This window comes from Cyprinodon tularosa, unplaced genomic scaffold, assembly GCF_016077235.1.
Source record: "Cyprinodon tularosa strain WSP-4 unplaced genomic scaffold, ASM1607723v1 ctg531, whole genome shotgun sequence".
NCBI lineage: Eukaryota > Metazoa > Chordata > Actinopteri > Cyprinodontiformes > Cyprinodontidae > Cyprinodon > Cyprinodon tularosa.
Genome location: NW_024039265.1, coordinates 242,012 through 268,868, shown reverse-complemented (window position 1 = coordinate 268,868; position 26,857 = coordinate 242,012). Strand labels below are relative to the sequence as shown.

At 36.6% G+C, this 26,857-nt stretch overlaps 1 protein-coding gene across 1 annotated transcript in view; it reads left to right on the top strand.

Moving 5' to 3' along the window:
• LOC119796023 (dynein heavy chain 9, axonemal-like) overlaps positions 1 to 26,857 on the top strand; it is a 236,756-nt gene that overhangs the window by 131,485 nt on the left and 78,414 nt on the right. The window contains exons 55-60 of the mRNA XM_038304321.1: positions 10,997 to 11,077; positions 11,292 to 11,471; positions 11,999 to 12,229; positions 16,585 to 16,779; positions 19,491 to 19,610; positions 23,421 to 23,609. Coding sequence (XP_038160249.1) covers positions 10,997 to 11,077; positions 11,292 to 11,471; positions 11,999 to 12,229; positions 16,585 to 16,779; positions 19,491 to 19,610; positions 23,421 to 23,609 — 996 coding nt within the window. The remainder of the gene's footprint in view (positions 1 to 10,996; positions 11,078 to 11,291; positions 11,472 to 11,998; positions 12,230 to 16,584; positions 16,780 to 19,490; positions 19,611 to 23,420; positions 23,610 to 26,857) is intronic.

Below are 26,857 nucleotides of genomic sequence, written 5' to 3'. Positions count from 1 at the left end.
GTGATTGACACTCCATCAGACGCTCCTCTGGCTGTGATTGGTTGTTTTGACTCGTCCCGAATTATTCTTTCCAGATTGAAATACAGGCAGTAGGCGGTACCAATTGAAGCAGTTTTTTTCACAGGTTACATATCACATGTACTGCTGTCTGGGCATAGGGACAGTTTTAGCCAATATGACAAAAAAGTGATTTTTAAAAACTTACAGACTTCAGCTTTAAGATAATCAAATTTAACATGAGAGTAATACTAAGCTTATTAACAATCTAAAATTATTGTTGACAATTACACCTAAATCGATGTATGTTTTAGACATGCCTTAGGTTTTCTAAAAGTACCGCATTTACTGTATTTAATAGCAACCTTCCTTTTCTGGGAGAACTTTATGCGAACCCGCAGGAAGCCATGTCTGCAATACTATTTTGAATGTGTTGAGGAAACTATGGCAGTGCTTTAATAGGAATTGGTTTATAATTTGTGTTTTGTAGAAACCTAAACACAAAAAAATTAGGAATGTTAAACCCTAAAAAACAAATGGCAGTACTTTATTACTTACTGAGATGCAGATGGAATTAAAGTCTCACTATGTTGGATATAGGACTTAATTTCCCTTTTACAAGGTTGAATTTAAAAACTGTTGGCCTTAATCCAAGCTAACACACATTGTAAAGAATATGTTGTACATCACACATGTCCAAAGTATGTATTTACCAGCTGTGCACATCTAGGGACTGACATTTTGGATCTTTGTATCTGCAAAATGTACAGCATCTCCACAACATGGTACTGCTACAACAAAGCACTTATAGGTGATATTGGGTGTAAAAAAATCAGAGTCAACCTATTTTACTATCAACAGAGTATTTAAAACTATACTGGGTGTGAATCTGCTCAAGTGTTGGAGTTCAAAAAAATTTGCAATGCAGTGTCGCTTTTACTATATATGGTATAGAGACTGACACGGGAGTGGATTTTCACTCCTGTCCCGTCCTACTCCCACAGAAAAAAATTGTGTCCCGTCCCGATCCCGGACAAGAGTAGAAATCTAAATCCTGTCCCGTCCCACTCCCACAGAAAAAAATTGTGTCCCGTCCCGATCCCGGACCAGAGTAGAAATCTAAATCCTGTCCCGTCCCACTCCTGGTGAAATTACTCCCACTCCCATCCCGCTCCCATTCAGAATGACTCCCGCTGCTCCACCACTCCCATTCTTGTTTTTTTTTTTTTTGAGCTCGGGAGAAAAACTCAGAGCGAAAGCACTGTTGATTTTTGGGTCGTGTAGTTTTTTTGACTCGCATTATGGTGTAGGGTTCAAGGAAAAAAACTACAAAATGGCGGTGCCAGTACTGGATTTTTTTTTTCTTTCTATTTTATTTTAGTTTTTGGCATCGATCCTAGTTTTTTTTTAAGTTGCTATTGGTTTGCTCCCGCTCCCGTCTGCTCCCGTTAATGTTTAATCCTGTACCGTCCCAATCACGTGATCGTTACTAATACTTACTCCCATCCCACGGGAATCCCACGGGAATCCCACGGGAATCCCGTGACCCGTGGGATTCCCAAAAAAATGTCAGTCTCTATGGTATTGATTACCCACCAGTCTCTGAGAGGTCTTGATTAGAGACACTGGCTATAGAGCCATACATTTAACACTGATTTAGAGTGGCACCAAATGTTATCTAAAACAGTTATATTAAACTCTGTAGGTTATAAAGTAACACTTTTTTTAGTGATTCAGAGACATGTTCAGAATTATATTTCTTTCGATCTACATATTTTATATGTACTGTAGACAAAAAATTTGCACAATATCTCATTGTACCATAATTTTTTATTTTTTTCCTCTGCTGCCCCTTTAAGTTTGTGGCAAAGTGGAGATTAGACCTTTTTAAAAATTTTCTTAGAATTGTTTTAGTTAAGGTTTATGTTGTGTTTAGCTAATAGTTATCCTATCAGCACGTTCTCCTATGAGATCTCATTCACCCATTCAGATACAAGGGTGTTTGTTGCCTTATTGATTACTACTCTCTTTCCCTGACTTATATGCGGACGACCACATTTTTTATTTGCGTTTGTGTTATGCCGTTTTGTACATCTGGGTGCTGGATTCATCAATACTCCTTGATATGTTAAAAATTGTGTGACCTAACACTGCTTAAACATCGCCTTTTTTTCCACACCTGTTTGCTTTCCCTAATGATCTTTATGGTACTGTTTTCACAAAAATGTTTCCTAACAAATCTCTAAGACCTTCACACAACAGATTGATTTAAATACAATAGCATCTATGTGCTACATAGCGACTTTAGAAGAAAAAGCACCCTTCTAGGTAAAAAAGAAAACTTTTTTATTGGTTCATTACATGAAAGCCTGAGGAAAATGGATTCAAACTTGAATAAAATAAAATAAAAATGGAGGATATTAATCCTTAATTGAGCCACAGTGTTTACTGTCTTGTATATCAAACTAAGTTGATTTGTGCATGTGGGCATGAAGAGCTGTTTGCAATGAAGACAGCAGGATCACTTATATGAAATTATCCTTTGCATAAGGTAATGTTTCAGTCTTTAATACCCACACCTGGATCCATTTGTTCCAATGTTTACCAGCTCTACTGTTTGCCAGAAGAGAGCTATATGAATAATGGAATGCAAAGCCTGAGTGTGAAGCAGTCCTAATTATAGTGGGCCCACTATCCTCTGTGAGTTAATGTAGAACCAACTACACAAACAGTTTCACTTTGGCATAACACGTATCTCTGCTGCTTTGCATAAACAGGCCCACACATTCCCACCCGCACAAAATCACACATACATAAACAGCCCTTGCGCATAAGTGACGTCGGTGCTGAAAAACACCAGAGTGTCCTGTTTTCTGTTCCCCCATCTCCAGTTTACTGTGGAAATCAGCTGCCACACATATATTATACATAGGTGGTTATTATGCTAAAAGAGGAGCTTTTTTTAATTAGAGAGCACACCCTTTACAGCAACAGACCACCACTAATGTAGTCTGTGTCTGTTAGTGCATCCACTACCCTATCTGTCCTATTTGAAGTATTCTATTTAACATTCTGCATAAGAGGAGCTGTGGATCACCGAGGAATGCTGTGGTCATTGACAAAGAGGATTAAAGCCAACCCAACCTTTGCAGCTATAGGGTCAGATAGATAGATTCATGAATCAATAAATAAATATATATATATATTAATAAGTATGTCTGTCTGTGTGTCTGTCTGTGTGTCTGTCTGTGTGTCTGTCTGTGTGTCTGTCTGTGTGTCTGTCTGTGTGTCTGTCTGTCTGTCTGTCTGTCTGTCTGTCTGTCTGTCTGTCTGTCTGTCTGTCTATCTATCTATCTATCTATCTATCTATCTCCTTTTTATGAGTCATAACCTCCCTCAGGAAAAGTCGTTTTTTTTATTTTTACTCTTGTGCAGATGCTGTCCTTCCTTTTCCTGCTTTAACTTTGATTTATGTTTGCAATTGGTTGTCTTACCACAAGCAGCTATAAAATAGCTAATATTATAAGTTTATTATAAGTTGCAAGAACTTCTGTAAAGAAGCTGATAAGTTACAACAAGCAGTGTTAAGTTTTCTTAAGAACTCCTTCCAGTCTCAGATTATACCAACAAAAATGTTCTAAGTCATGCTCAGATTGAGAACTCATATACCAACTTTCTGCTCCACCTCTATGATTACATTTACTGCCTTTAATGTGATTACATTTCAAATAAAGTTGCTTTTATTCACATACATACACCTATTTTATTCAGTATAGCTCCTAAGCTGCTCGCTAATAAAAACTGGACATTTTCCAGACACATAACTTTTCAATGTGGGTTGCTAGATAAGATAAGAAAGCCTTGCTGATGTTCAAAGCATCACTCTATGCGGCAATATTTGTTGGTCCAACGACGACTGCTGAACAACTAAACATTTCATGAAAAAACATATCCCAAGTTTATAGAACATATTCCTTTAAAAACAGAAAATATACAGAGAGCTCGGCAGTTGTATGTACAAAAACACCTTGATGACACTGAGTTAAGAAAAAAAGTAACAGTACTAAAGATAAAAGTAGCCCAAATAGTTATTTATTACAACCAAGGTATGTAGAAAGTATTCTGTGAAGTCATATTAAAAAATACACTACAACTATTTGCTAGGAACAAATAACTGAGGCTTCAATTAACAAAGGCTCAACAAAATTGGACACTAGCCTATTTGAACAACATTTAGCCATCCATTGTGTTCTGCCAGTGATGTGGAGCATAGGTTAAACCCCACAGGATACCTGTTTATTGTTGCTGACCTTGTACATCCCAGTATGATAGTCAATCCATCTCACACTCCACCCTGCTATTGCTTTAATGATGGATTCACCGGGCTAAGAGGTCAAATATCAAAAAATTAAAGCACTTTAAAGCCACAACAATACACATATAAAATATCCTTGAAGATATTTCCAAGAAACACTGTGTATCAGGGGGGCTGATTTCTTAGTATGTGCTGGTTTTTATTATTGTGGAGAACATTTGGAGTTTAATAAATATGAAAGGTGATCTATAAAATAATTGTTTTTTTTTTCAGTGTTTGTTATGTGGTCATGCCTGGTTAAGTCTTAATCCTAAATACTTTGCAGTGTTGTGGTTCCCCATTTTTAAAGACTATAACAGAATTCACGCTTCAGTTCCTCAAAATTAGAAGTCTGTATTTGTTTAAAACACTGCTGTATTTGTTTTGGTACATGTGCTTGCCAAACCCAAAAATTTGTACCAAAAGTGTTTTGGGAAATATACAAGTGCCGTTTGATCCAACTTGGCATGTACAGGTCTGCTGTTCCAAACTGGCAAAGTGAATTCACAGAAACAAGAACTGAAACTGTTAAATATTCTAAAATAGCCAATATGTTCATAAATTGCTACAGTATATTTTCTGGATTGTAGCTGTAAAAAATGTATTCATTTGTTTTTATTTAACATTACAATATGTTACGATCTTATATCAGCAAAGGTTGGGCTAAAATCATATCGAGCTCTAGAATTTAAAGTTATAGTTCAGCTTTTTGGACATAAAGATGTGTTTAACGTTCAGCATCTGTAGCTGAGATTTAATAGTGTCTCTATAGTACCGTCATTAAGATTACTGCTATAAGAAAAGTGCGTAGGTGCAGACTCTCACCTTCCCTCGTTTTCCGTAGCGGTTCTTTCCGCTGGCTGTGGATGAGCCAATTAGTCCATTTCTGTTTTTAGGGAACTGTCGTCCTCACCTACAAATTGCAGGGTGATAGTGCTCAAAAAAAGTCTTAATTGATATCAAGGTCTGACAAAGCTCTGGGATGCTTTAAAATTTTTAAATAGTCTCACAAATCATATGCGTATTTTTTTTATATTATAAAACCTTTAATTAGTTTTACCACCGTGCCAGAAGTACTTTTTACCAGCTGTTTATCAGAGCAGGAGCCTTTGACGCTAGGGACCCGATTTCTGAGTTTGAATTATTGGGCTGAGTCCTCTGAAGACCAGATTTGTCACCGATTACGTCATAGCGCTGCACCGAGGTCTGTTCGGATTGGAGGACTCCTTGTTATGTGGCCGACAAATCCAACCTTCTTTTTAGACTTAGACAACTTTTATTGTCATTTTTTTTATTGTCATTTTGTATACACAGAGACAGGGCTGCTGTCATTTTGAACAGGGGGTGCTGTTCAAAATGTATTATATGATTTTATAATCATATAATGCTGCCACTATCATCTAGCAAACCAAGCCAATTTCATTGCAACAACACCATGCAGGAAATTTGAACTGGATGTAATCCAACCACGCTAGGCTGGGTTGCTGGTGCTGAGGTTGGACCTCCCGCTGCAACTGCCATCAGGGGGGGAGCGGACAGTCTCCTCCTTTTCGGTTACTCTCCGTTGTCCTGGTTGCGGTACTAATGTTCTTCTTCACTGGTTTTGGTTTTCTAACATAAATCTGGAATGTGTTTCTGTGCCATATTTCTTGCTATCTTCTTTCATTAGGCTATGTAAATTTACTAGTCTGCTGCCGCGAGCGGGATACCTCTTTTATCTGTAACAACTACCTTGCTTGACGCCATAATATCGTAACTTTAGTGAACTTGTGTTGATTAGGTTTCAAAATAATTAAATAAAAATCCTAATACATGTAATAGCAAAATCAAATAAAACATTTCCCGAAATGTTTATAAGAAATTTATAAAATGTGCAAAGTATTTCTAATATATTTTTAAAAGCCACTCTCGCCACCGGGGGATGCTGCAGAAGCCCCACTTGCGGCCATGCACAGAGTGTATACAAAATGAAATTTCGTTTTGTAAAGCTCTCGTGACATTTCCATTTTCTTAAGGTGCAGGAGAGATCACATGTAAACATTCTGGGAGAAAAAAATATGGTGCAAAAACAAAACATTTATATGGTCAGTTTGATGCAAGGTCTGTGACATGATTTAGTTTTTCCCAACAGTTCAGCTGTCTTTTGAGGGTGGGAAAGAATCTGTTTCAGAATCTGCTGGTCCTGCATCGAATGCTGCAAAGCCTCTTCGCCGCGGGCAGCAGGGAGAACAGTCCATGGTGAGGTGAGGGTGTGAGGGGTCATTGATGACATCACGGGCTCGTGACACGCAGCGCTAGGGTGAAATGTCTTGCCGGTATTCTAAAGGATGGGTTTTGGTGTATCCTACATAGCCTTGGATATTCAGTGATTCATTGTGAGTCCCAATAAGCCGGCTGCTCAGAGGGAAACGGTAAATGGCGCCAAACAGTGGTGAATATTGGAAGTGGAGTTTATTTTATACAAGTATGAATAGTTCCATCTGAATAGTCGTTTTAAAGGGTAATTGAGAAAGGTTTTATCTGTCCCTGTGCAAATAGGTTTGGCTGACATTTAAGGACTGATTTAAATATTTCTGCAGTGTGGGGACTTTAAATCTGATATTCACGATGACTGTACTGCTGCTGAAGCTCCTCCAAAATCTTAATAGCACACCGAAAAGAGGTGATAAGTTAGGTATCCATTCTTTGCCTGCTTTGTGTTTAAACTGTCACGTTTACGTACGGGTAGTGAAAGCCAGAGAATGCTTGACCTGTTTGAATCCATAGCAAAAACACTTCCAGCCTCTTTATTTTCATGGACCACGAAGGACCCAGTCCTGGCAGACCCCATCCTTGGAGGATGCAGCCTCTGAAATCGAACACACCCCACATCTCACATACAAATGGTGAACTATCCCTTTAAGAATCAGATGTGTGTGGAAGCAGATGAACTCTGACCAAGTTCAAGTGCCAAATGACCAAGGCTTTTTTTCTACTGTGTAATTTGAACTGAATTAATCTGACTCTCTAGAAGCCCCATAAGCCCCCTTGCAAACATCACTGTGATAATTTGTGTACATACAAATTCTATCATCCAGGTCATGGCAGCCACAAAACAAACATAAATTGGAGACAACAGGACCTTCGCTCGGTTTTTCTAAAATGGTTACACCTATGCAGGAGTCTGTGTCAGTCCTGGCTATTTGGGCTAGAAATATGCACCCCAATGCTGCACCTAAAGCAGTCCTGACTAGTCCTGCAGGGGATAAGTCAGAGGAAGGCTTTAGCCAACCTGTTCAGAAACAGGAAGGGGTAGATGCTTCTTTGTCTCCTGAATGAAGTTAGAGATGCAATGCGAGGCGCTCAGTCAAATCTCCAACCCTTCTGAATTTAAGCCCGTAAGCTATCTCACACATAGATAAAAACACTTTGGCTGTTGCTGTGGTATCAAAACATCTTGCCTTAAGAAAGAGTTGTTCCAATTTACATTTACAGCAGCAGGGACTGAGTGTGGGTTGTCTCATAAAGACTGTCAGGAGCAGAGAGACATGTTTTTTTTTTTTTCCCCTGCTTAGATTTCCATCTGCAGCATATAAACACAGAAACAGCTCAGATACTGTATATCACCCATGTCCTCCACCAATTAGTGTGTCCCTGGTTCCCATGCCCTCCTCCTTCCTTTCTCCCCCACTGCCTATTCATCATGTTGATGGCTCACTTGGTGATGTTCTAATATTCAACCAATTCTTTTGCATGGAACTGTAGCGAGCCGAAACGGCTGTCTTCCCTCCGGCCTGATTTCCAGTTGGTTAATTAGCTGAAAGACAAGCTGGAAAAACAGTTTGTTTTTATTTCCCCAGTGCAACGATTCTCGTGCAGTTGGACACCGATGCAGAGCACTATTTGTTTGAGAGTTAAAGGGAATTTGTAGAAGAGTTAATTTGTCTTTATGACCGTCCTTGGTCTCTGTTGGTGTATATGTGTGTGTGTTGATAACAGCTCTTGATCCGAAAGCTTATTTTTTTCCCCCAGAAATCCTTTCCGTTCATCTTTTCTGTCGCTCTATCGGCTTTGACAAGGAAAGATTTTCTCAACATAATAGATTAAAGGTCACATGGCCAATCAGCATGGCACAAAATCTAATCATAAAAAGGTTTAGGCTACTTTGTGGGGCTTATTTGTTGGCTTTCCCAGTAACAGAATCATATCCATGGCTTTGAACAACTAAGAACATGTTAAGATTTCAGTTAAATGGCTGCTGAGCTTTGTCAGCAGTTGTACTCTCTGATACAATCACACACAATAAACGATCAGTACCCCTAAAGCACATGAGAGCTCAAATGAGATAACAGAATCATTTGCTACAATGAGCTACAAGATGGTTGCTACAAATACCCAAAATAGATTATTATTTGCTATGTGTTGTTGAGTAAACCCCCAATATTAAAGATCAAGTTATACTGAGTCTATGCACAGAAAGCAGTGGCAGTATTTTTCCTGACAAAGTAGTTCATAGGGCTTTTTTTTTTTAACAAAGATAAGAAATAGAAAGTAAGATATTTGTGTTAAAATGTATGAAGTAAAATAAAAAAAAAAAAGTCTTAAAAATACTTATTAAAGTAGAGATACCTGAAAAACCTTAGATACCTTAAATCCTCCCTATGAATATGTCTGAATCTTTACTCATAACTATCATTTAATTAGACTGTAGGTAAAGGAAGATGTTATGTAAATATGATGACCTAGAACTCACCATGCTATTGATTTTCTAAAGAAAAATTAACCGATTAGGTTGGGTTTCAGAAAATCGTTGTTTTTAAGAAACCAAACATTCTATGATGCAAAGATACTGCTTTTATTAACACAGCAAGGGTTTCAACAAATCATCAAGGTTTTGTTTTATTCTCCAACATCTCTTTTTGCAGTGCATCATAGATCTATGGTAGCTAAAAGGGTTAGAAGATTACGATTTTGTAAAGTACATAGGTATTGAGAAGTTGTGGAGTTCTGCATTATACTGTGGTCACTAGGAGTTACTTTAGTTTCTTTTTTTTCTTTAACTGTAGAGGTAAAAAAATATGGAAGAGGTTTAGGGCCACTGGAAAAAAAAAGTTAACATGTTTTTTAAATATTATTTCCACTTAATATGGGAAAACTGTGAGAATTCTGACTTTAATCTCAGAATTCTGACTTTAATCTTAGAATTCAGACTTTTTCTCTAAATGCTCACAATCTCAGAATGATGAGTTTTTTTTCTCAGAATTCTTACTTTAATCTCAGAATTTTGGATCTTAATGTAGATTGGCACCCTGAAGGAAGAGATGTGAGAGCACTCAGCTTCACTGACAAAGATGTGAGTTGTTTGGGAGGGCCAGTAACACAATGGTGGAAAATTACAGAATTAGGCGACTTTTTAAGTCCTCATCGATGCTATTTCACTAAAGGAAGAGCAGAAGGTGATTAAAAAAAGAGAGCCAGTCTCTAAAAAAAACAAGGCTACAGCTTGATGCTAACATGTTTGTTAGCTGTCAGAATTCAGTCAGAATTCTCAGATTAAAGTCAGAATTCTGAGGAAAAAAGTCAGAATTCTGAGATAAATGCAGTTTTAAATAACTAATAAAAAGTGGCAAAAGATTTTCTCCATTGTAAATGCTCTGCTGAACTATTCATAAAAGAGAATCTTGCAGAACAGAGCCATGTTCAAAATTACTTCCTTTCATCTATAAACTATCATTAATGTTAGTCCTTGTTATTCAGGTTAAGAACTCAATAATTTCAATTCAAAATATTGTGGAGCCCTGTTAGGTATACATTCTGTTGAAGAGTCAGGAAAGCAACATGCAGTTGTGGTGCAGTTTGTAACATTGCTGCCTCATGGCATGGAGATCAAGGGTTCAGAATAAGCCTGAGGCCTTTGTGCATTGAACGTTTTTAAGGTTATATAATTACAATATTTAGTTTAGAGTACTTTACCTACAGTAATTTCTAATGCTGATTTAAAGCTTTTGAAATTAGATGGATTTTCTGGAGTTCTGTTTTGTCAGTACAGTATTCACAATTTTATCTTTAAAAGAGGAACAGCAAAGTCATACGTTGTTGTACCATGTGTCTTTTCACCCAATCAGCCTAGAAGGTTCTCAATCTGGTTGGCTGTGTTACCCTCTTTGAGGGATTGAGAAAAACAAAAAATTGAAGCATGTTTGACATAGTTTCACAAAATGTATACTGTATGGGTGAAGCAGTCTTTGCTTAGTACCAGGTCTGTCAGGCTTAAGAGTAAGAGCTAAATTATTAAAGGTGACAGCTATAGCAAGTATGGTAGTAATTGGTAGCGTATATCGAGAACATTTTCAAAGAATATGTTGATGGTGACTTTATGTAGTTGTTGCAGCTGGATGTTAATGGTTGTCATTCACCAAAGGCAATGCTTCTTCCATCACCATTTAAACACACTAGAGATACAACATACTGTGACAAGAGAGTGAAAGCTTTAAATGAAAAGGATATTCATGTCCATGTTTAATGTATCTGCTCTTAAACATTGACAGGAACTGCATCAAACCAACTTTCCTTCAACTATGTAGTCCTCTTAAATGGAATAGCTCATGTTTATACCATTAGCTGTGTTTCTCCCCCCCTGAACTCCTGACTCTCCTTCTCTGATAGGTGGATGATCTCAAGGCCAAGCTAGCTGAGCAAGAAGTGGAGCTGAAGCAGAAGAATGAGAATGCCGACAAGCTCATCCACGTAATACAATATCTATTGCTAATTTAAATATATCTTGGGCTATGATTTCTTACATCTTAGTTCAATAGTAAACTGAGTTGTATCTTTATTTTTAATGCCAGTTCCAAACCAATTGATCAAGTTTAGTCTTTTTGCTCGTCTGTTTGTTTTTTTTCTTCTATTATGGACCAAAAGATTACTAGTTCTCTTACTAAACCTCTTTTCCTGTCCTCAGGAGGTTGGGATAGAAACAGAGAAGGTTAAAAAGGAGAAGGCTGTGGCTGATGAAGAGGAGAGAAAAGTTGCGGCTATTGCTGTTGTGGTCGGTGGCAAGCAGAAAGACTGTGAAGAGGACTTAGCCAAAGCTGAACCAGCTCTTCAAGCAGCTCAGGATGCCCTTAACACCCTAAATAAAGTCAGTTCCACTTCTGCTTTCTACTTTTATATGTTTCGTAAATTATGTTTAAATATATAAAAGGGTTATTTTCCTTGCTCTTTGTCTAATTTTTAAAAACATTTTCCAGCCTTTGTGGACTTGACTGGTAAGAAAAGATAAGTTAAATCACAGGGTTTAGGCAGGTCTTTGGTAGAATAATGTTGTCTTTATGTTTCGTCGACTTCTCGCTTTATCCTTGCATCCCATGCAGGTTTAAGGACTGGCATGGGGAATTTCAAAAACACCCTCTGTGTTTAAGAGGTGCTCTCTGTTCAAACAAGCAGAACAGACAGTTCAATCACTGCTCAGGGCTCTCTCAAGATTCCTTAATTAGAATTCTCTGTCGAATCAAAGTCAGCACAGGTTCTTCTTCTTTTATTGTAATCCCCTCCCTTTTCCTACTTTTCCCCCCTCGGAAGACCAGATAGATTGTGCAGCTGCTTAAACTTAATTAAATCATGTATTTCCTCATTTTACCTTCAATGTTCTGTCAATTTTCCTCTTAGAAAAACTTAACCGAGCTGAAGTCCTTCGGTTCTCCCGTGGCAGCAGTGACCAATGTTACAGCCGCAGTCATGGTCTTGACGGCACCTAGAGGCAAAGTCCCGAGGGATCGTACCTGGAAGGCAGCCAAGGTGATGATGGCTAAGGTGGACACATTCCTGGACTCTCTGATAAACTTCAAAAAAGAAAACATCCCCGAGGCTTGCCTTAAGGCCATTCAACCTTACCTGCAGGTGAGCATTCCTCAATGGCGCCTACCGGCTGGTGAGTTGCCTGCCGCTCTGCTGTAAGTTCTACTAATGAATCCTAATTTTAGCCGGACGCTGATCATAATGACACTGGCGCATTATGGCTGTCAAGCATTCAAATGACAGCCAGGGAAAATCAAGAAGTAAATTAAGTGTTACGAATTTAACAGCCGCCCTGATTATAAGGTTCAATGAAGCAGACAGGAGGTATGTCAGTGCAGTACATAACATTCACACTTGAGTCTCTTCAAAATGTTTATGCCAAATGCTCTTAAATTGAAACTTAATAGTAAGTGCTGTTTCTAGTAAATAATAAACATGGGCAATCCTAAAACTTATATTTAATTAAAACACGAAACTTTTGTTCACAAGTTCGAATAATTTTAATATTCTTCCTCAGCAGTCTATTGGGAGTTTGCCCTGTTTGAATTTCAGACATTTGGTTTGATTGTAGTGACTGTTAAAGTTAGTCACTACAATTAGGGCTGCAACTCATGATTATTTTGCAAATTGATTAATCTATTGATTCTTTTTTCAATTCATCGATTAATAATCGGACAGCAAAAGGTTTCTTAAAGAAGATTTTCTTACAGAATTAAACCAGGTGAAACTAAAACGTTCTGGATGAAGCATATTGACAGACAAAAATGTTATCTAATCTGAAATGAAAATATGTATTTATTTTATGATTTTGGTAGCTTTGTTACCTAAAGCCATGTTTTAAAGTTTCTACACTTCAGTTAACGATTAATCGATTCTTAAATTAGTTGACTATTTCAACAATCGATTTATCCCGATTAATCTGATTAATTGATTTAGCTATGAACACAATAGTAAGACTAAAAAAGCTTTCAGTGCTTTGAGCAGCAGAATAGTGTTGAATTATATGATGAGGAAGAAAGTCATTTTCATAGGCTTTAGAAAGTTAATTTTAAGCATTTCACTTTACAAGGGGAGCATATTTAAACCAACTGACAGAAGACCGATGTCTGGCCATTGAAGCCACAATCTGAGACAGAACTTGATGCTACAACATGAAAAAGACAAACAAACAAGAAAAAAAACACCCTCCATTTACACCAAGGACTAGATCGAAATTTTTGGCTACAAATTTTTTCATTTTTATGCATTTGTTTTTATTCCAGTTATTGCCTACCAAACTAAGGACTATTCCTCCTGTAGTCCATACTCATTATCAAAACACTAATCAGTACAAAATTAAAAGGAGTTCATCACATCCAATAACAGACTTACCTCACATTTAAAAACTAGAAGTATTATTCAAATAACTTTACAGACACAATACAGTTCATTACATACTAACATCACATCTAACTTTTAAGAATAACACTCAAGAAAAAAACAGAACAACTAAATTCTTCAATTAGGCCTATATTAGGATTATTTCCTTACTACCTGGTGATTTCCTTAGATTATTTCTTAAAGAAACATGTTTAGTTATTAGTTATATCTTTAAAGGAGTCATAAATTTGCATTTTACTTATACAATCCTTTTGAAATCGACTTTCAATTAATGTTTTATCTAATTTAGGGCACAATTTCATATGCCTTTTTTTTCTTGTGAGGAACTTGTATGTGTGTACACATTTATGTGGAGGTAGAATTAGCAAAGTTAGCATTAACATTGCTGGAATACCAGGTAAAATGTTACACAACCAGCTACATTTACTGACTGCCTGTAATTTAATCCCTGACTGGTGGAATCGCCCTTTAAGGTGGAATAAAGATGGGAGTGAGGAAAGCCAGGAAGGATGAATATCGCCCTTTATATTCCCACCTTAATAAAGAAGGGCGGTCAAAATCACGCTTTTAGCAGCACACTCTTCTATGGGCATTTCTGATTTGCATAACGAGCCTAAAAAAAAAAAAAGAAGCCACTTAGCACTCTGCAAAATCCAGAGTGTGAATAGTTTTGAATAAAAGTCCAAAACACACATGTTAACATCAAAAGTCAGATTTGTAGGTGATGACTCCTTTAACTTACTCTGAGGTGCATTCAGAAAGGGGGGGAATAACAAAAATACCTTTAAAGCCACTTTTGATTGAAAATGAGGTTTAGGGCAAACATTCCTCACACTGATGTCAGAAACGGGTACATGACTACCAGAAAAATTTCACTGAGGACATTTCTCCTGCCTTTTGTTTGATCATTTAAATAAACATAAAAAAATTGTAATGATTAGTTTCTGTTGAAAGTATTTTTCTTTTCCAGAGAGAAAAATAAACAGAATATTTTATGTTTTCCCATTTTTTTTTTTTTTACTTTAACCCTTTAAAGAAAAGTGTATCATGTTTGATACATGAGTTTTCGAGACCTCTGCATCATCAGTGTGATATTTTTGTTCTCGAAAACCGAGACACCTGTCAGGACACCTGAACAGAAAACGTATTAAAGATTATACAGAAATGCTTCATGTATTAAAATCGATGAAAACATTTATCTAATTGAACTTATATATTCAAAATGCATGTTTGTTATTTAATTTGTCAGAAAATTAAACGAAAAAAAAATAAAACTTTTCTGTCAATTATTTCATGGTCCAGGCTTTAAAAGGTTAAGCTTCTGACCTGGCCACAGTTAGCTTGTTTTAACCTTTCAATCAAAATGTTCTGCCAGATATCTAAAGGGTTATTGAATATTTTATATGCCATATTTGCTTGACATCTAAAGCCCCTTCGGGACATATTTTCAATTAATCTAGCAGCAGTAGAATTTGCTGAATGTAGTCTTAATGAGCACCCAAGTCACACTTCCTCCAAAGTCCCAACAGAATTCTTACCAAGCCTACCCCTCTTATACTAGCATTTAAATGTCACCTTTACTTCATCACATATCTGCACTGCATGAATTCATTCATATTAATAGATTAGTTGCAGCATGCTGGAGTTGGTTTGCTCTATATTAAGCTAAAAGATAGTATGAGCGTCAATTTGTTGTGACACTGTCAGTCAACTCCTTGTGCACATCAAAGTAGTCAAGTCAATCACCATAGAGGTAACCATAAGCTGTGCCTTCATTTGTTTTAATTGCTATAGTAAAAACTATAAAAATAGAAGGAAAAACCTGAACATAGTATGAACAAAAAGGGGGACATGCATAGCAAAAATACACTTATTACAGAAAGACAAAGAAATGCTCAAAATACATACAAAAGAAAATAAAAATCTGAAAGATCTGGAAAAATACTTCCAAAAGTCTCATGCCAACACAAAGTACAAATTGTCACATGACTGTATTTATTTTTGTAACCAAGGTCTAGTATTGATTTGCTTGCTGGCAAAGTTTGCAGCACTGCTCCCTTTAGAAGGTCCTGGATTTAATCCCAAACCCAGAGTCTTTCTGTTTTTTCTAAGTTTGGATGTTGTCCCCCTATAGCCAGTTGACTCCAACAGTTCAAACACATGAATATAAGGTTATTTGGTGGCTATATTGTCCTTAAGGTATGTTTGCATGAGTTTTGTCCACCGATGGACTGCTAGAGATAGGCCATGACCCTAATGAATTTGCCCTGGCACTGATCCCTGTGGTACTCCACAGGTAACCCCGGAGCATGAGGAAGATTAATTATTAACATGAACAAACTAAAATCTGTCAGATAAAAAAGATGTAAACTAGTCTAATGCTGTTCCCTTAATTCCTGTAAAATATTAAAGTCTTTCTAAAAGAATATTATGATCTTCTGTGTCAAATGCAGCACTGAAACCTAACAGGACAAGTACAGATATCTGTGGCTATGAGAATATCCTTAGTGACTTTCACCAAAGCTTTTTCAGTGCTATGATGTTCTTAAGAAACAGAAAGCCTACAAAAACCTTTTGTTTTGCGACAGGAAGTATATAATTACAGGTATGTTCTAAATTTTAAAATATGAAGCATTCAAACAAACAAAATAAATGTGCATTTTGATTAATTGCGTGAAACCGTGCAACAAGGCATTGAATTAAAGTAATGTCCAAACATGGGGTTAGTTAAAAAAGGCTCAAACTGGTTTCCTAAGAAAAATATATGAAATTGTAGAAGGGTAGTAGGGGTACTCTTAGCCACTCTACATGGGTTGTGCATATTTTTTCCCTGGTTTTGGTCATGTTTATGGGTAATACCAGTATAATTAAAGATGTGTGTAGGCACATGTGAAAGAGAAATCTACTCTGCATATGATTATTTCTGTAGAATTCTAACTTACCCAAACTTACCCCAATTTACCCATTCACCATCTATATTGAGGTGTATAATTGAGCCTATGCAACAAATTTCCCATTGCAAGGTACTGTTTTGTATGTTCTAAAACATTTTATGTTCATCTATTTTTGCTGTCCAGGATCCAGAGTTTCAGCCACACCTGGTGGCTTCCAAATCCTCCGCAGCAGCCGGTTTGTGTTCCTGGGTGATAAACATTGTCAGATACTACGAGGTTTACTGTGACGTGGAACCCAAGCGCCAGGCTCTAAGCAAAGCCAACGCTGAATTGGCTGCCGCACAAGAGAAGCTTACTGCCATCAAGAGCAAAATCAATGTAAGTTGGATTAATGCGTGGAATGAAAGGTTGATTTTAAGCATTTCTACACAGGCTAGAAACATATGGAATTTGATCAAAGTATATCCCAAGTTTGGATAGGCTAAAAAAAGAAAATATTAAAGTGAAAGGGAAAGTTTTTATTTTGATAGTTTGTTCCATTTCTGGCCTTTCCTTGATTACTTCCTCCTTTTGTCCTTGTTCTTTAGTTCATCTCCTCATTTATTCCTCGTACCCCTCCTTCCATCTCTTCTTTTGTTTTTTCTTTCCTTTCTTACTCGTTTTCTTTATTCTCATCTTTACTTTTTCTTTACCTATGACCCTGGCCTTCTCTCTTTATGTCTACCCTTGTATTTCCCTTGTTGATCTTTTTGTTCTGGCTACCCTTGTGTAGCCTACTTACTTCAGGCATGTGTTTTGCACGTAAATGCATTAAAGTTATTCAACATTCAGTTAAATATCGCTTTATTCTGGGAATACCAGCCTACTTTGGCAACGTTTTTAGAAACAGTAAAGTGAGCACTAGCTTCCTTAACAGCAAAAAATGATTTTTTTTATGGCAATAAGTTAACTTTAAGATATTTATTGAGCTCTTTAACTAGGCTAGTAAATTAAGCTGTTTGCTCAGAGAAAATTATGTAATTTAAGAAGAACCTAACAAAATATATGAAAGGGGGACACATAAGTATTTGAAAACCGTTACCATTGAAACAATGAGATTATATCACAGTTCAGTTTGAATTTTCACTTTTAGGATAATTTATTTTGAAGAATTTGAAATCAGGCCAAAAGAGCTTAAAGCTTATTTAGAACAAAAAATTGTATTTGGGCAAATATTGCAGGTAAACTGGCTTAGATTGGATTATGATATCTTTAGAGCCCAATTTTCTGGGAAAATGTTGGTACTTATTATCTCCTGCAGGGCACCGAAATAAATGTTAGATTACTTGTCTCTATTTCTGACTTCTTGACTAATTAATGTGCTGTCTAGCTAATCAAAACTAAACTATCAGATCCAAGTTTTAAGATTTGACTCACCAACAAGTTTCAGACCTTTGCACTTCCCCTATATGATCACCAGTTTCCAGTTGGATGTACGCATCCAAAACGGGAACCATGAGCTGTGATGAAGTTTTATCTGGATCCGTATGGCATCAAGGGGTTTCCAGCTGAGTTGTTACTCCTTTTCTGATACACTTGAAGTCAACTACACTTTGGAAAGTCTGCTGTACACTAAAATGACTCCATCAGTGGTTGGGCCCAGTTTCCCACCTTAGGGTTGAAGACTGGGATAGTTGTTAGAGTGTTTGAAGCTTAAAATGAGTTCCTCAGCCATGTGATCACGAACACCAAAAGATCACAGGCCTCAGGTAGGCAGGAAGAGAGTTCTTTCAAGAAGTTCCTTTTTTCTTTGCATCCGAGCAAGATTAAGGCAGTTCTGTCAAATATATCAAAAATTAAACAGCCTATATAAATGTTTCTTGTTACGATCATAACAATGTCTTTCAACTTATGTTAGTGACAACCCTTTCTAGCCTCTATTCTTTATTTCTATCACTTGTTTATACAGATATATATATATATATATATATATATATATATATATATATATATGTGTGTGTGTGTGTGTATGTATATGTGTGTGTTTGAATATATAATTGAAGAAGTAAATGCTAAGAAATCACAAAAAATGAGTAATGTGTTTTTTAAATCAAAATCAGTCAATAGAAAGTTTGAAGAAAGTTTTAGTATTAATGGTTGAACATTGCTGCTGTGATCCTTAAAGGGATCCCTTTGCTTGTGTTTTCAATATCATAATTTCTATGAGTCGATATTCAGTGACAGGCACTTAAAATCTCTATAAGGTTTAGTTTAGGGCTGACTGAGAGTTGAAAAACGACGGTGAAACGTAGACATTGCTGCCTGAGTTGTGAGACATCAGTGAGGAGCAGCAGCTCCATCAAACCCTAGAGGTAGTGGGTATATTAAGAATCGGATGGCACAAAGATAAAATGGAAACAACCACAGGCTGTATGAGCTTAAGCAGAGACCCAGGATATGAATTATTTTATCACCCTTTGAGTGACAGTTGACATACCAGCTCTTGGAGTAATTATTTACCAGCAGCTTTCCATCAATACAGAGCTGCTCTAAGTGCTTTAAAAGGCCTTTACTGTTCATTAATCTAAAACTACCCCCCCTTCCCCTCATTGATGAAAGCAGCTGTAAATAATTGTCGTTCAATGGCATTTGACATTCAGCTCATGAGAGGTCCAGAGAGCCCAGGCTGAGAGTAAGGTCTCAGCCACTGTAGCAGATGTGGCTGCTTACATCAAAACCTGCGGAGTGTAGCGTGTTGGTAGTGTTGGTAGTTAATATGATGCAGCATGACTTCTCACTGTCATTTTGCAGCCTTCAGTAAGATCGCCTGAGCAGAGAGTCATTTTTGCAGCCAAGGGGAATTAGAAACCCTCAAGCTAATCTACTGAACCTGTGTGCCTTTCACTGATTAATCCTGTTTGTCCTTGTGCTAATTGCTTTCATTTGCCAAATAAATGCAAAAAGGAGGAAAGTTTTACTCAACTTTTCCCCACAAACCCCCAAGAGTTTCTTTCATGAGCTTCTAATCTACATTTTACATGTCTTCAAGAATAAGTGTCATATATCATTCTTATATCTCTTAAACGTGTGTGTCTGCTCTGTCTTTTAAGCGCCTCAATGAGAACCTGGCCAAGCTCACTGCAAAGTTTGAAAAAGCAACAGCTGAAAAAGTCAAGTGCCAACAGGAAGCAGAGTCAACGGCGCGCACTATTTCACTGGCCAACCGCTTGGTAAGGAGGACTATGTTATTTATCTTCTTTACTTGATATTCATTGGTTAAAATAAACAAATGCTGTATAAAGATTGCCTTACAATTAAACACAATAGGACTGTATTTACTAATATGATTACTTCTAGAGACATTTAGTTGAACACAATTTTCATTGGCTCTTTAAGGTTAAAAAGGAATACATTCCTTAGAATACTTTTCAAAGGACTATTGTAAAGAATTTTTGCAAATATTTATCATTTTTGTGCTTCATTAATGCTGCACACAACTTTGCGTCTGTCTTTTACATAAATTCATACTAAAATACATTAAAGACTATTGTTGTAATCGATAAAATATCCATTTAGTGTTTCAGGATTTTTTTCAAGGCCCTGTTCAGTGTATCCTCATCCTCATCCTATAAGGTCATATCGTTTTTATGAACTTGAATATTATGGTTTAAATGAATGACAAGTGTTTCAAGGTTATGAGTCAGCCTTTTTTGTAGTTAAGTTAGTCTAAAATATAATGTACAAACTTGAAAAATAATTAACTCGTATTCTTTTTCTCTCTTATTGCAGAAAATGTTTCTTATGTATTATATAAATCTAATACATTTAGAATGCAATATTTGATTACATATTTTAGTAATTCAGAGCATGTTACTGACAATAAAAGCAAAAAAAAAATCTGTGTTTTATTGCATTTGAATGTTAATGAGAGCTTCACTAGGTATGAACTTAGGGGAACTAGCTCAATAAGAGCCACTATTTGCAGCAAATTCCCCACAAATGGGGTCCAAACGCCACATTCTGCATTAAGCTACTGTTGAGCCATGGACCTCAAAAGACTCTCACCTGGGCTAAGAAGTAGCCAAAATGCAAATGTATTCAAAATGCAAAATATGGCAACTGATATACCAGTAGATGAGTCTGAATGGTGCAGACTAGTACTAGCAGTAGACATGCGGGTCTGTCATCCTGTTTGTCGTAATAAGTGCCGTTAAACATGACGGTCTCTAATGAAAAGTGTTGTTATCATTCAAATGCGAACGTTAGCTGTGTGTGTCGCTCATTTTTCTCAGAGAGAACGTTGCTCTCGTTCACGTTCGTTAATTCAAAATGGACCCATTCAGTTCACCGTTCACTAAAAATATGAGCGTATTCAGTGAACCCCCTTCATTGAACGCGTTCATGCACAATGTCAAGAGTAGGAGAAAAGACAACAAACACAAAAAAAAGATGACCAGAAGGCTGGTATCAAGGCAGCCTGGGCTGATATTACCATTCAGCAGTGATACCGCTTCCATTTTAAGCTACATTGATCCTGTAATTCATTAAAAAGTAGGCCCGACCAAGCATAGAGTACAAAAAATAAGAAAAAATACCCTCAGAAACTTTACATTTGAGTTTAAAATGTATTTTATTATTATTCATCATATATTCAACATTTTATAGTCACTGATTTTAATGTCTTCAATATCTATAAGCCATAATCAACAAAATTATAATAATTACAGCTTAAAATGTTTTACGCTATGTGTAATTAGTTCATATAAGATTTGAGTTTAACTTTCGGCAATGAGTGAGAAGTAATGTTGAACTTTTTTATGATATTAAAATCTTTTAAACCATGAAAACATAACGATACTCTGTCCTTTCACAATTAGACTTTATGTCCCTGTTACATTTCTCCACATGCAAATACTGACCTTACTCCAAGAAATCTGTCCAAACACTGTCATTTCTTCACACATTCTTTAAAAACAGAACCTAGCTTCAACATGGAGACTGTTAATTCACAAGTGATGAGGTAGTGACTCATTTATCTATCAATTCCCTTAATAGTTGAGTCAAATCCTGCTGACCGTCTTTAAGTAGAAATAAGAAACTGCCACATTGATCCAGCATTTTACTCCTGTAATCCTCGAACCTTTTCTTTTTATAGCCTTATATATTATGCTTTATCTGCAGATATTTGGTAGTAAGGTTGAAGGAGGTCAAGGCAGGGGGAGGTTCTGCCTCAGTAATCAGGAGATAAACCAAACATGATACCCTGTAGACAGTATTGTAAAGAAAAAGAAAATGTGAATTAGAAAGACTGGAATGGCTGCATGGTGAAGCAGTCATTAACAAAACACAAGAACGTTTTATTCTCAGCCATGGGTCTTTCTGCAAAGGGTGTGCATCTCCTCACTCTGCTTGTGAGGTTTCTTTAGGTAGTTCTGCTTCATCCTTTCTCTTCATGAACCAAAGTCTTGGACTCTGGAAATATCCAAAAGTCATTCTAACCACATGAAAGAAACATCTCACCTTACTTCTTTCAAAGCAAAGAAGTATTGGCTTCACTCCAGGTCCCTTATCGATGCTGGAGATTCTCACACTGAATAATGAGTGTTGCCACCTCACAAAGAAACGACTCATGAATTCATGATTCGTTTTCTTTCCATCATGACTACTACCATATTACAGTAACTTTGTATGTGTGAGAGCTAGCATATACAGTAGCAGCCATTCAAAATTGTCCTTCTCAGTCAAAAGCCAGCCAAATGGCAGCAAAATACCCTCTAGCTTCTAGGCACTGGCCTTCTTTTGGACGTGCATTTTTTTTTTAACTCTGACTCCACCCTTTCACTGAATTACAGGCTATGACCAAGGATTAAAGCTTCTCTTTAGATCTTATTGTCCACAAATCATGACAGAATATTTTAGATGTTAAAAAAAAGAATTGTAGGGGACTAGCCAAGGACCAGTTAAGGGCCCATCAAGGAAAGTGGGGAAACGTTGAATGGCTACTACTGTAAACAGACTGCTTTGTAAGGGCACAAGAGTGACTTAGTCCAAAAACTTGTGAGGTATTGGAGTTAGAAACACAAGCCCAATCATTCAGACCAGTGATGGCTAAATGCTTTGCTCCAAAACACAATTAGCCTCATAAACCTTAGGCTCTGTGTCCTTTTTTTTCCTTGTACCTCTAGTAAAAATCAATTAACTCTATATATTTAGTTGTACTTAATGCAAATATATTTGAGAATTTCCTTTCCTATTTGACAGACTAACTCATATCATGTTTCCATAACTTTTTGACTTCAAGTATTAAACAGTGACTATTAGTATAAAGAGTTCATTAGATATGTCTGTATGTTTAAGCATTGCAGGTGAACTTTTTTAAAAGCAGGCAACTTGCAAGAGTCACTCCCTTGATCTCAACTGCATGTACAGTCCAGCACAGGCACAATATTCACATAAATCCCACCATCATCCAGCTCTGTGTGGATCCAATGCTGACAACAGCAAAGCAAAAAGATGACTGTTGACAGTGTTAGTACAGTAATCTAAATTATTCAGAGAAAGCTTTGAAAAAGCCTGACAGGAGCAACAAAAGAGGAAAGGTGGTGCTAATCAGCTAGTCAGTCCAGAATATCAATGCAAATGCAGCCTGCCTTCCGAGGTGCACATTGTTTCCGCAATGGGTGCTGACTTTACAGTATATGTGTGAAAGCGTGTGGCCTCGTAAGTTTGGAAGAGATAAGATATTAGCGTGAGCTGTATTCATCAGTTTGGGGAAATTGGATCATTGCAGCGGTAAAGAGTGTAGGTGTTGGAACATGAGCTGAGACATTATAAAGGAGATGAAATTCTAATAAAAAGGGACTAGGAGGTTGCAAATCATAATTGTGTTAGGTTATTCGTGGGTAGGTGCATTGGCAGCAGCATCAATCGATTAATTTAGTTTGGATTTTACAGAATCTCTTTAGGGGATATGCTGAGGAAGGAGAAGATTCAGTTGGAGAAAAACTATATACATTTTCTATTGTGTACTTTTATTCCAGGTGGGTGGTCTTGCAGCTGAAAACGTTCGATGGGCAGAAGCCATAGAAAACTTTAAAAAACAGGAGAGGACATTATGTGGGGATGTCCTCCTCATCACTGCCTTCATCTCCTACCTGGGATACTTTACCAAAGGCTACAGGCAGCATCTGATGGAGAACTGCTGGAGGCCTTACCTCAGTCAGCTCAAGGTCTGTGCTTTCCATATGTAGATACTATACAGAACTTTTATCAGAAGATAAGTGGATATACTGTAATGTATTTGCATGAAAAAAAATTTTTCCCACTACCTTAACCTCTCTCCTGAGGTCAAATTTATTCTTATTTGATATAATTTTAACATGATTATATATTTTAACAAAAACACAAACATAGGAACTTATTTTAAAGGGGGGTTTAGTAAAACAAAACAATGCATAAACCACTAGTGAAGGGGTCTGCATTGTTTTCCAGGCCAAGGACCCCCAAACTTAAGGTGGAGCGTGGGCCCCCTAATTATATATATTGGGTTATATCAAACTGATCCTATAGTAACTCTATTACAGATAGATTAATGTAACGAAAGTAAATTCACCCTGGGATTATTAAAAAATTTCTGTTTCCTATTCCTGGTTGATGGGACAGGTGTGAATGAAACGGTGCCCAGCTTGAAAGAGCTCCTGTGTGTTGCTGAATGTGTGCATTGATGACTGAAAGACATCTTCTGCCTCCTTTTATCTGTTTACTACAGTGTGTTGAAGTCATGTTAATGTGTATTTAAAGACATTTCAATTAGTGGAATAAACTGCTTGGGGGAATATAAAAAAGAAAAGTCTAATCAACCAAAACTTTCGCGACCTCATGCAGTACCTCCATGGACCCCCTGTTGAAGACCTCTGCACTAGAGAAAACAGAAGAGACAAGAAACGATTCAAAACAATAACATATGAAGAAAAACAGGGGAGACAACCAGAAAATGTTACCATCATATTATAAATGATTATAATACTGTATGTGCTATGTACTTTCTAAGTAGTTGTCATACTTGGAAATGCTAATTACAACCACACAAACTATTTACAGTTTTACATGTAGATGTGTTGGGAGCCGGAATTATGGGGGAGGGAAGAAGAATAAAATGAAAAATAGCAAATAAATAGTTTGGTTTTTGGAATATAAAGGGTTTAAAAGTTATATTATGGTTAAATTAAGAAAGGATATGAAAGGATTCCAATTTTCTGGAAAGAAAGACATATTGTTCTTAGTCTGAACATTATGTTTTTCAATTTCTATTTAATTTCAGATTAGGTCTATCCAATAGGTTATGTAACATGTATTTTGTGATTTCCTATTCTGAAGGAAATGAGTGGAGGATTCCTGAATTTGAATGGGATGGTTAATTTTGAAAAATCGCCAAGGAGACAGTGTTATAGCTACCCAATAGAGGGCGCAACTCCTCATTCTCAAACTGGGCTTCACTGGTGTTTGCAAGACAAGTAATGCCATATCAGAGGCATCCATGAATCTCTTTAGAGTCCAATCCGGGATTATTTATGCTGTTTAATGTCTGTTTAAACCACAAGTTTAAAGGCGCTGCTAACTGCACTAAGTCTCTCAGAGCTCTAATGAGTGGATAAAAAAAAAATAGAGAGCAGATAACGTCCACTTCATTAAAACAAAGTGGCAAATAGTCTAAATGCGTCTAAGCGACATACCCTCTCTTTAAATTAAAGTTTTACTTCTCCATTGAAAAATGAACAAAATAAACATGATTCCCAAATGTTTTTCAGCCTTTTTATTTAGTTACTAAATAGGTTCCTGTTTTGTTTAATCTTACAAATATATCTAAGTTTATAATGTGAAATTTCTTCTTGGTTGTTTTTCTTCAGTCAGTCTTACAGCTTGCACAATAATTTGTTAAAATGTATTGATGTATTTTTTATTTTATTTTTTTTTGCTGCATATTGTAAAAACAAAGTTAAGGCCTCCATGTTATGGAAAGTTCTTTTACTCCTAGCTTCTTATCTCCCAGCCAAAAAGTACAGAAGTTAGAACTATAAAGTACTTCAGGATGTTGAGCAGTTTCTTTGCTTTTCTGTTAAACTCTTCTTAGGGGACAGCCAGAGACATTAGAAGCCGATTTATTTCTAATGGAAAAAGTACACTGATTAAAAAAATAAAGGGAAAACATAAAAAACACAATATAACTTCAATCAAATCGAACTTCTGTGTGTGTGTCGGGGTGTGTGTGATTGTTTACCCCGTGACTGGTGACCCGTTCAAGATCTATCCTGCATTTTCCCCAAAAACTCTTGAAGCTAACAATGACCCTTAAATTCAACAAATAAACAGTGAATAAACAGTGAATGAACACCACCACCCTTAAGAAGACGCAAAACTTTCTTTTCCCGATGTGACTTTATCATTAAACTTGACTTTTGAAAACCTCTCCACCCAGGTAAAGGGCCTTTCTTGAACCATTGCAGACCTCAGGAACCGAATGTCATTTTTTTCTAGAATTGCAATGACCTTCTGTTTTTCATATCCGTGGATTACATTGAGTCTTAAGCATCCATGTTCACATGGCCCAAGTGGGGAGGAGACCAGTGTTACCCCCTTAAACATTTTGGTTTGACTCAGCATGTTAGACACCTGAAACACATATAGGCTCATACTTTTTCATTAAGAGTTCATCAAAATACTTCCAGGCTCTATGACAATGTCACATCCCTCTATTCATTAAGCCAGAGAGGCACTATAATAATTTATTTTGTTTTCAAGGACAGTTCATGTGAAGTCTAACTATGTGAACTCTTCCACTTCGCTTTGTGCTGTAACTCAGTAAATGAGCTTCTAATTTCTACTTTAAAACTCCAGACATTATTTATGCCATTGCTCTTATTAAGGTGAAGGTTGAAGGAGAACTCTCTGTGGAGAAATGCTCCACTGGTCAGGAAGTAATAACGGAAATGTTTTGCAGATATCACTTACGAATTGAAGAATACAAGGGAATATTTCTATGCTGAAACTATTGGAGGAAGCATTAATCATGCTTGTGCCTTTTTTATCTGTCTGAAGCGTTTGAACTCTACTGCCCAGACCTGTTATGAATTTGTAAAAGTCTTATATATATATATATATATATATATATATATATATATATATATATATATATATATATATATATATATATATATATATATATATATATATATATGTGTAACTACATAATATCATGCTTTTCTCAAGAAAGTCCACAAAATAATTAAAGATTTGCTGTGACTTCCCAGGTTTAGGGTTTATTCAGGACTCACGCTGAGAATGAATCAATTAATTCCTGATTAGTTACACTTCTTTTCCATGGTAACTACCTCTGAGTTCATGATTAGTTACTCTTTTCCCCCCTGGTAACTACCATTTACTTATGTTTTAGTTCTTGTTTTGTTTCCTTGGTAAATAC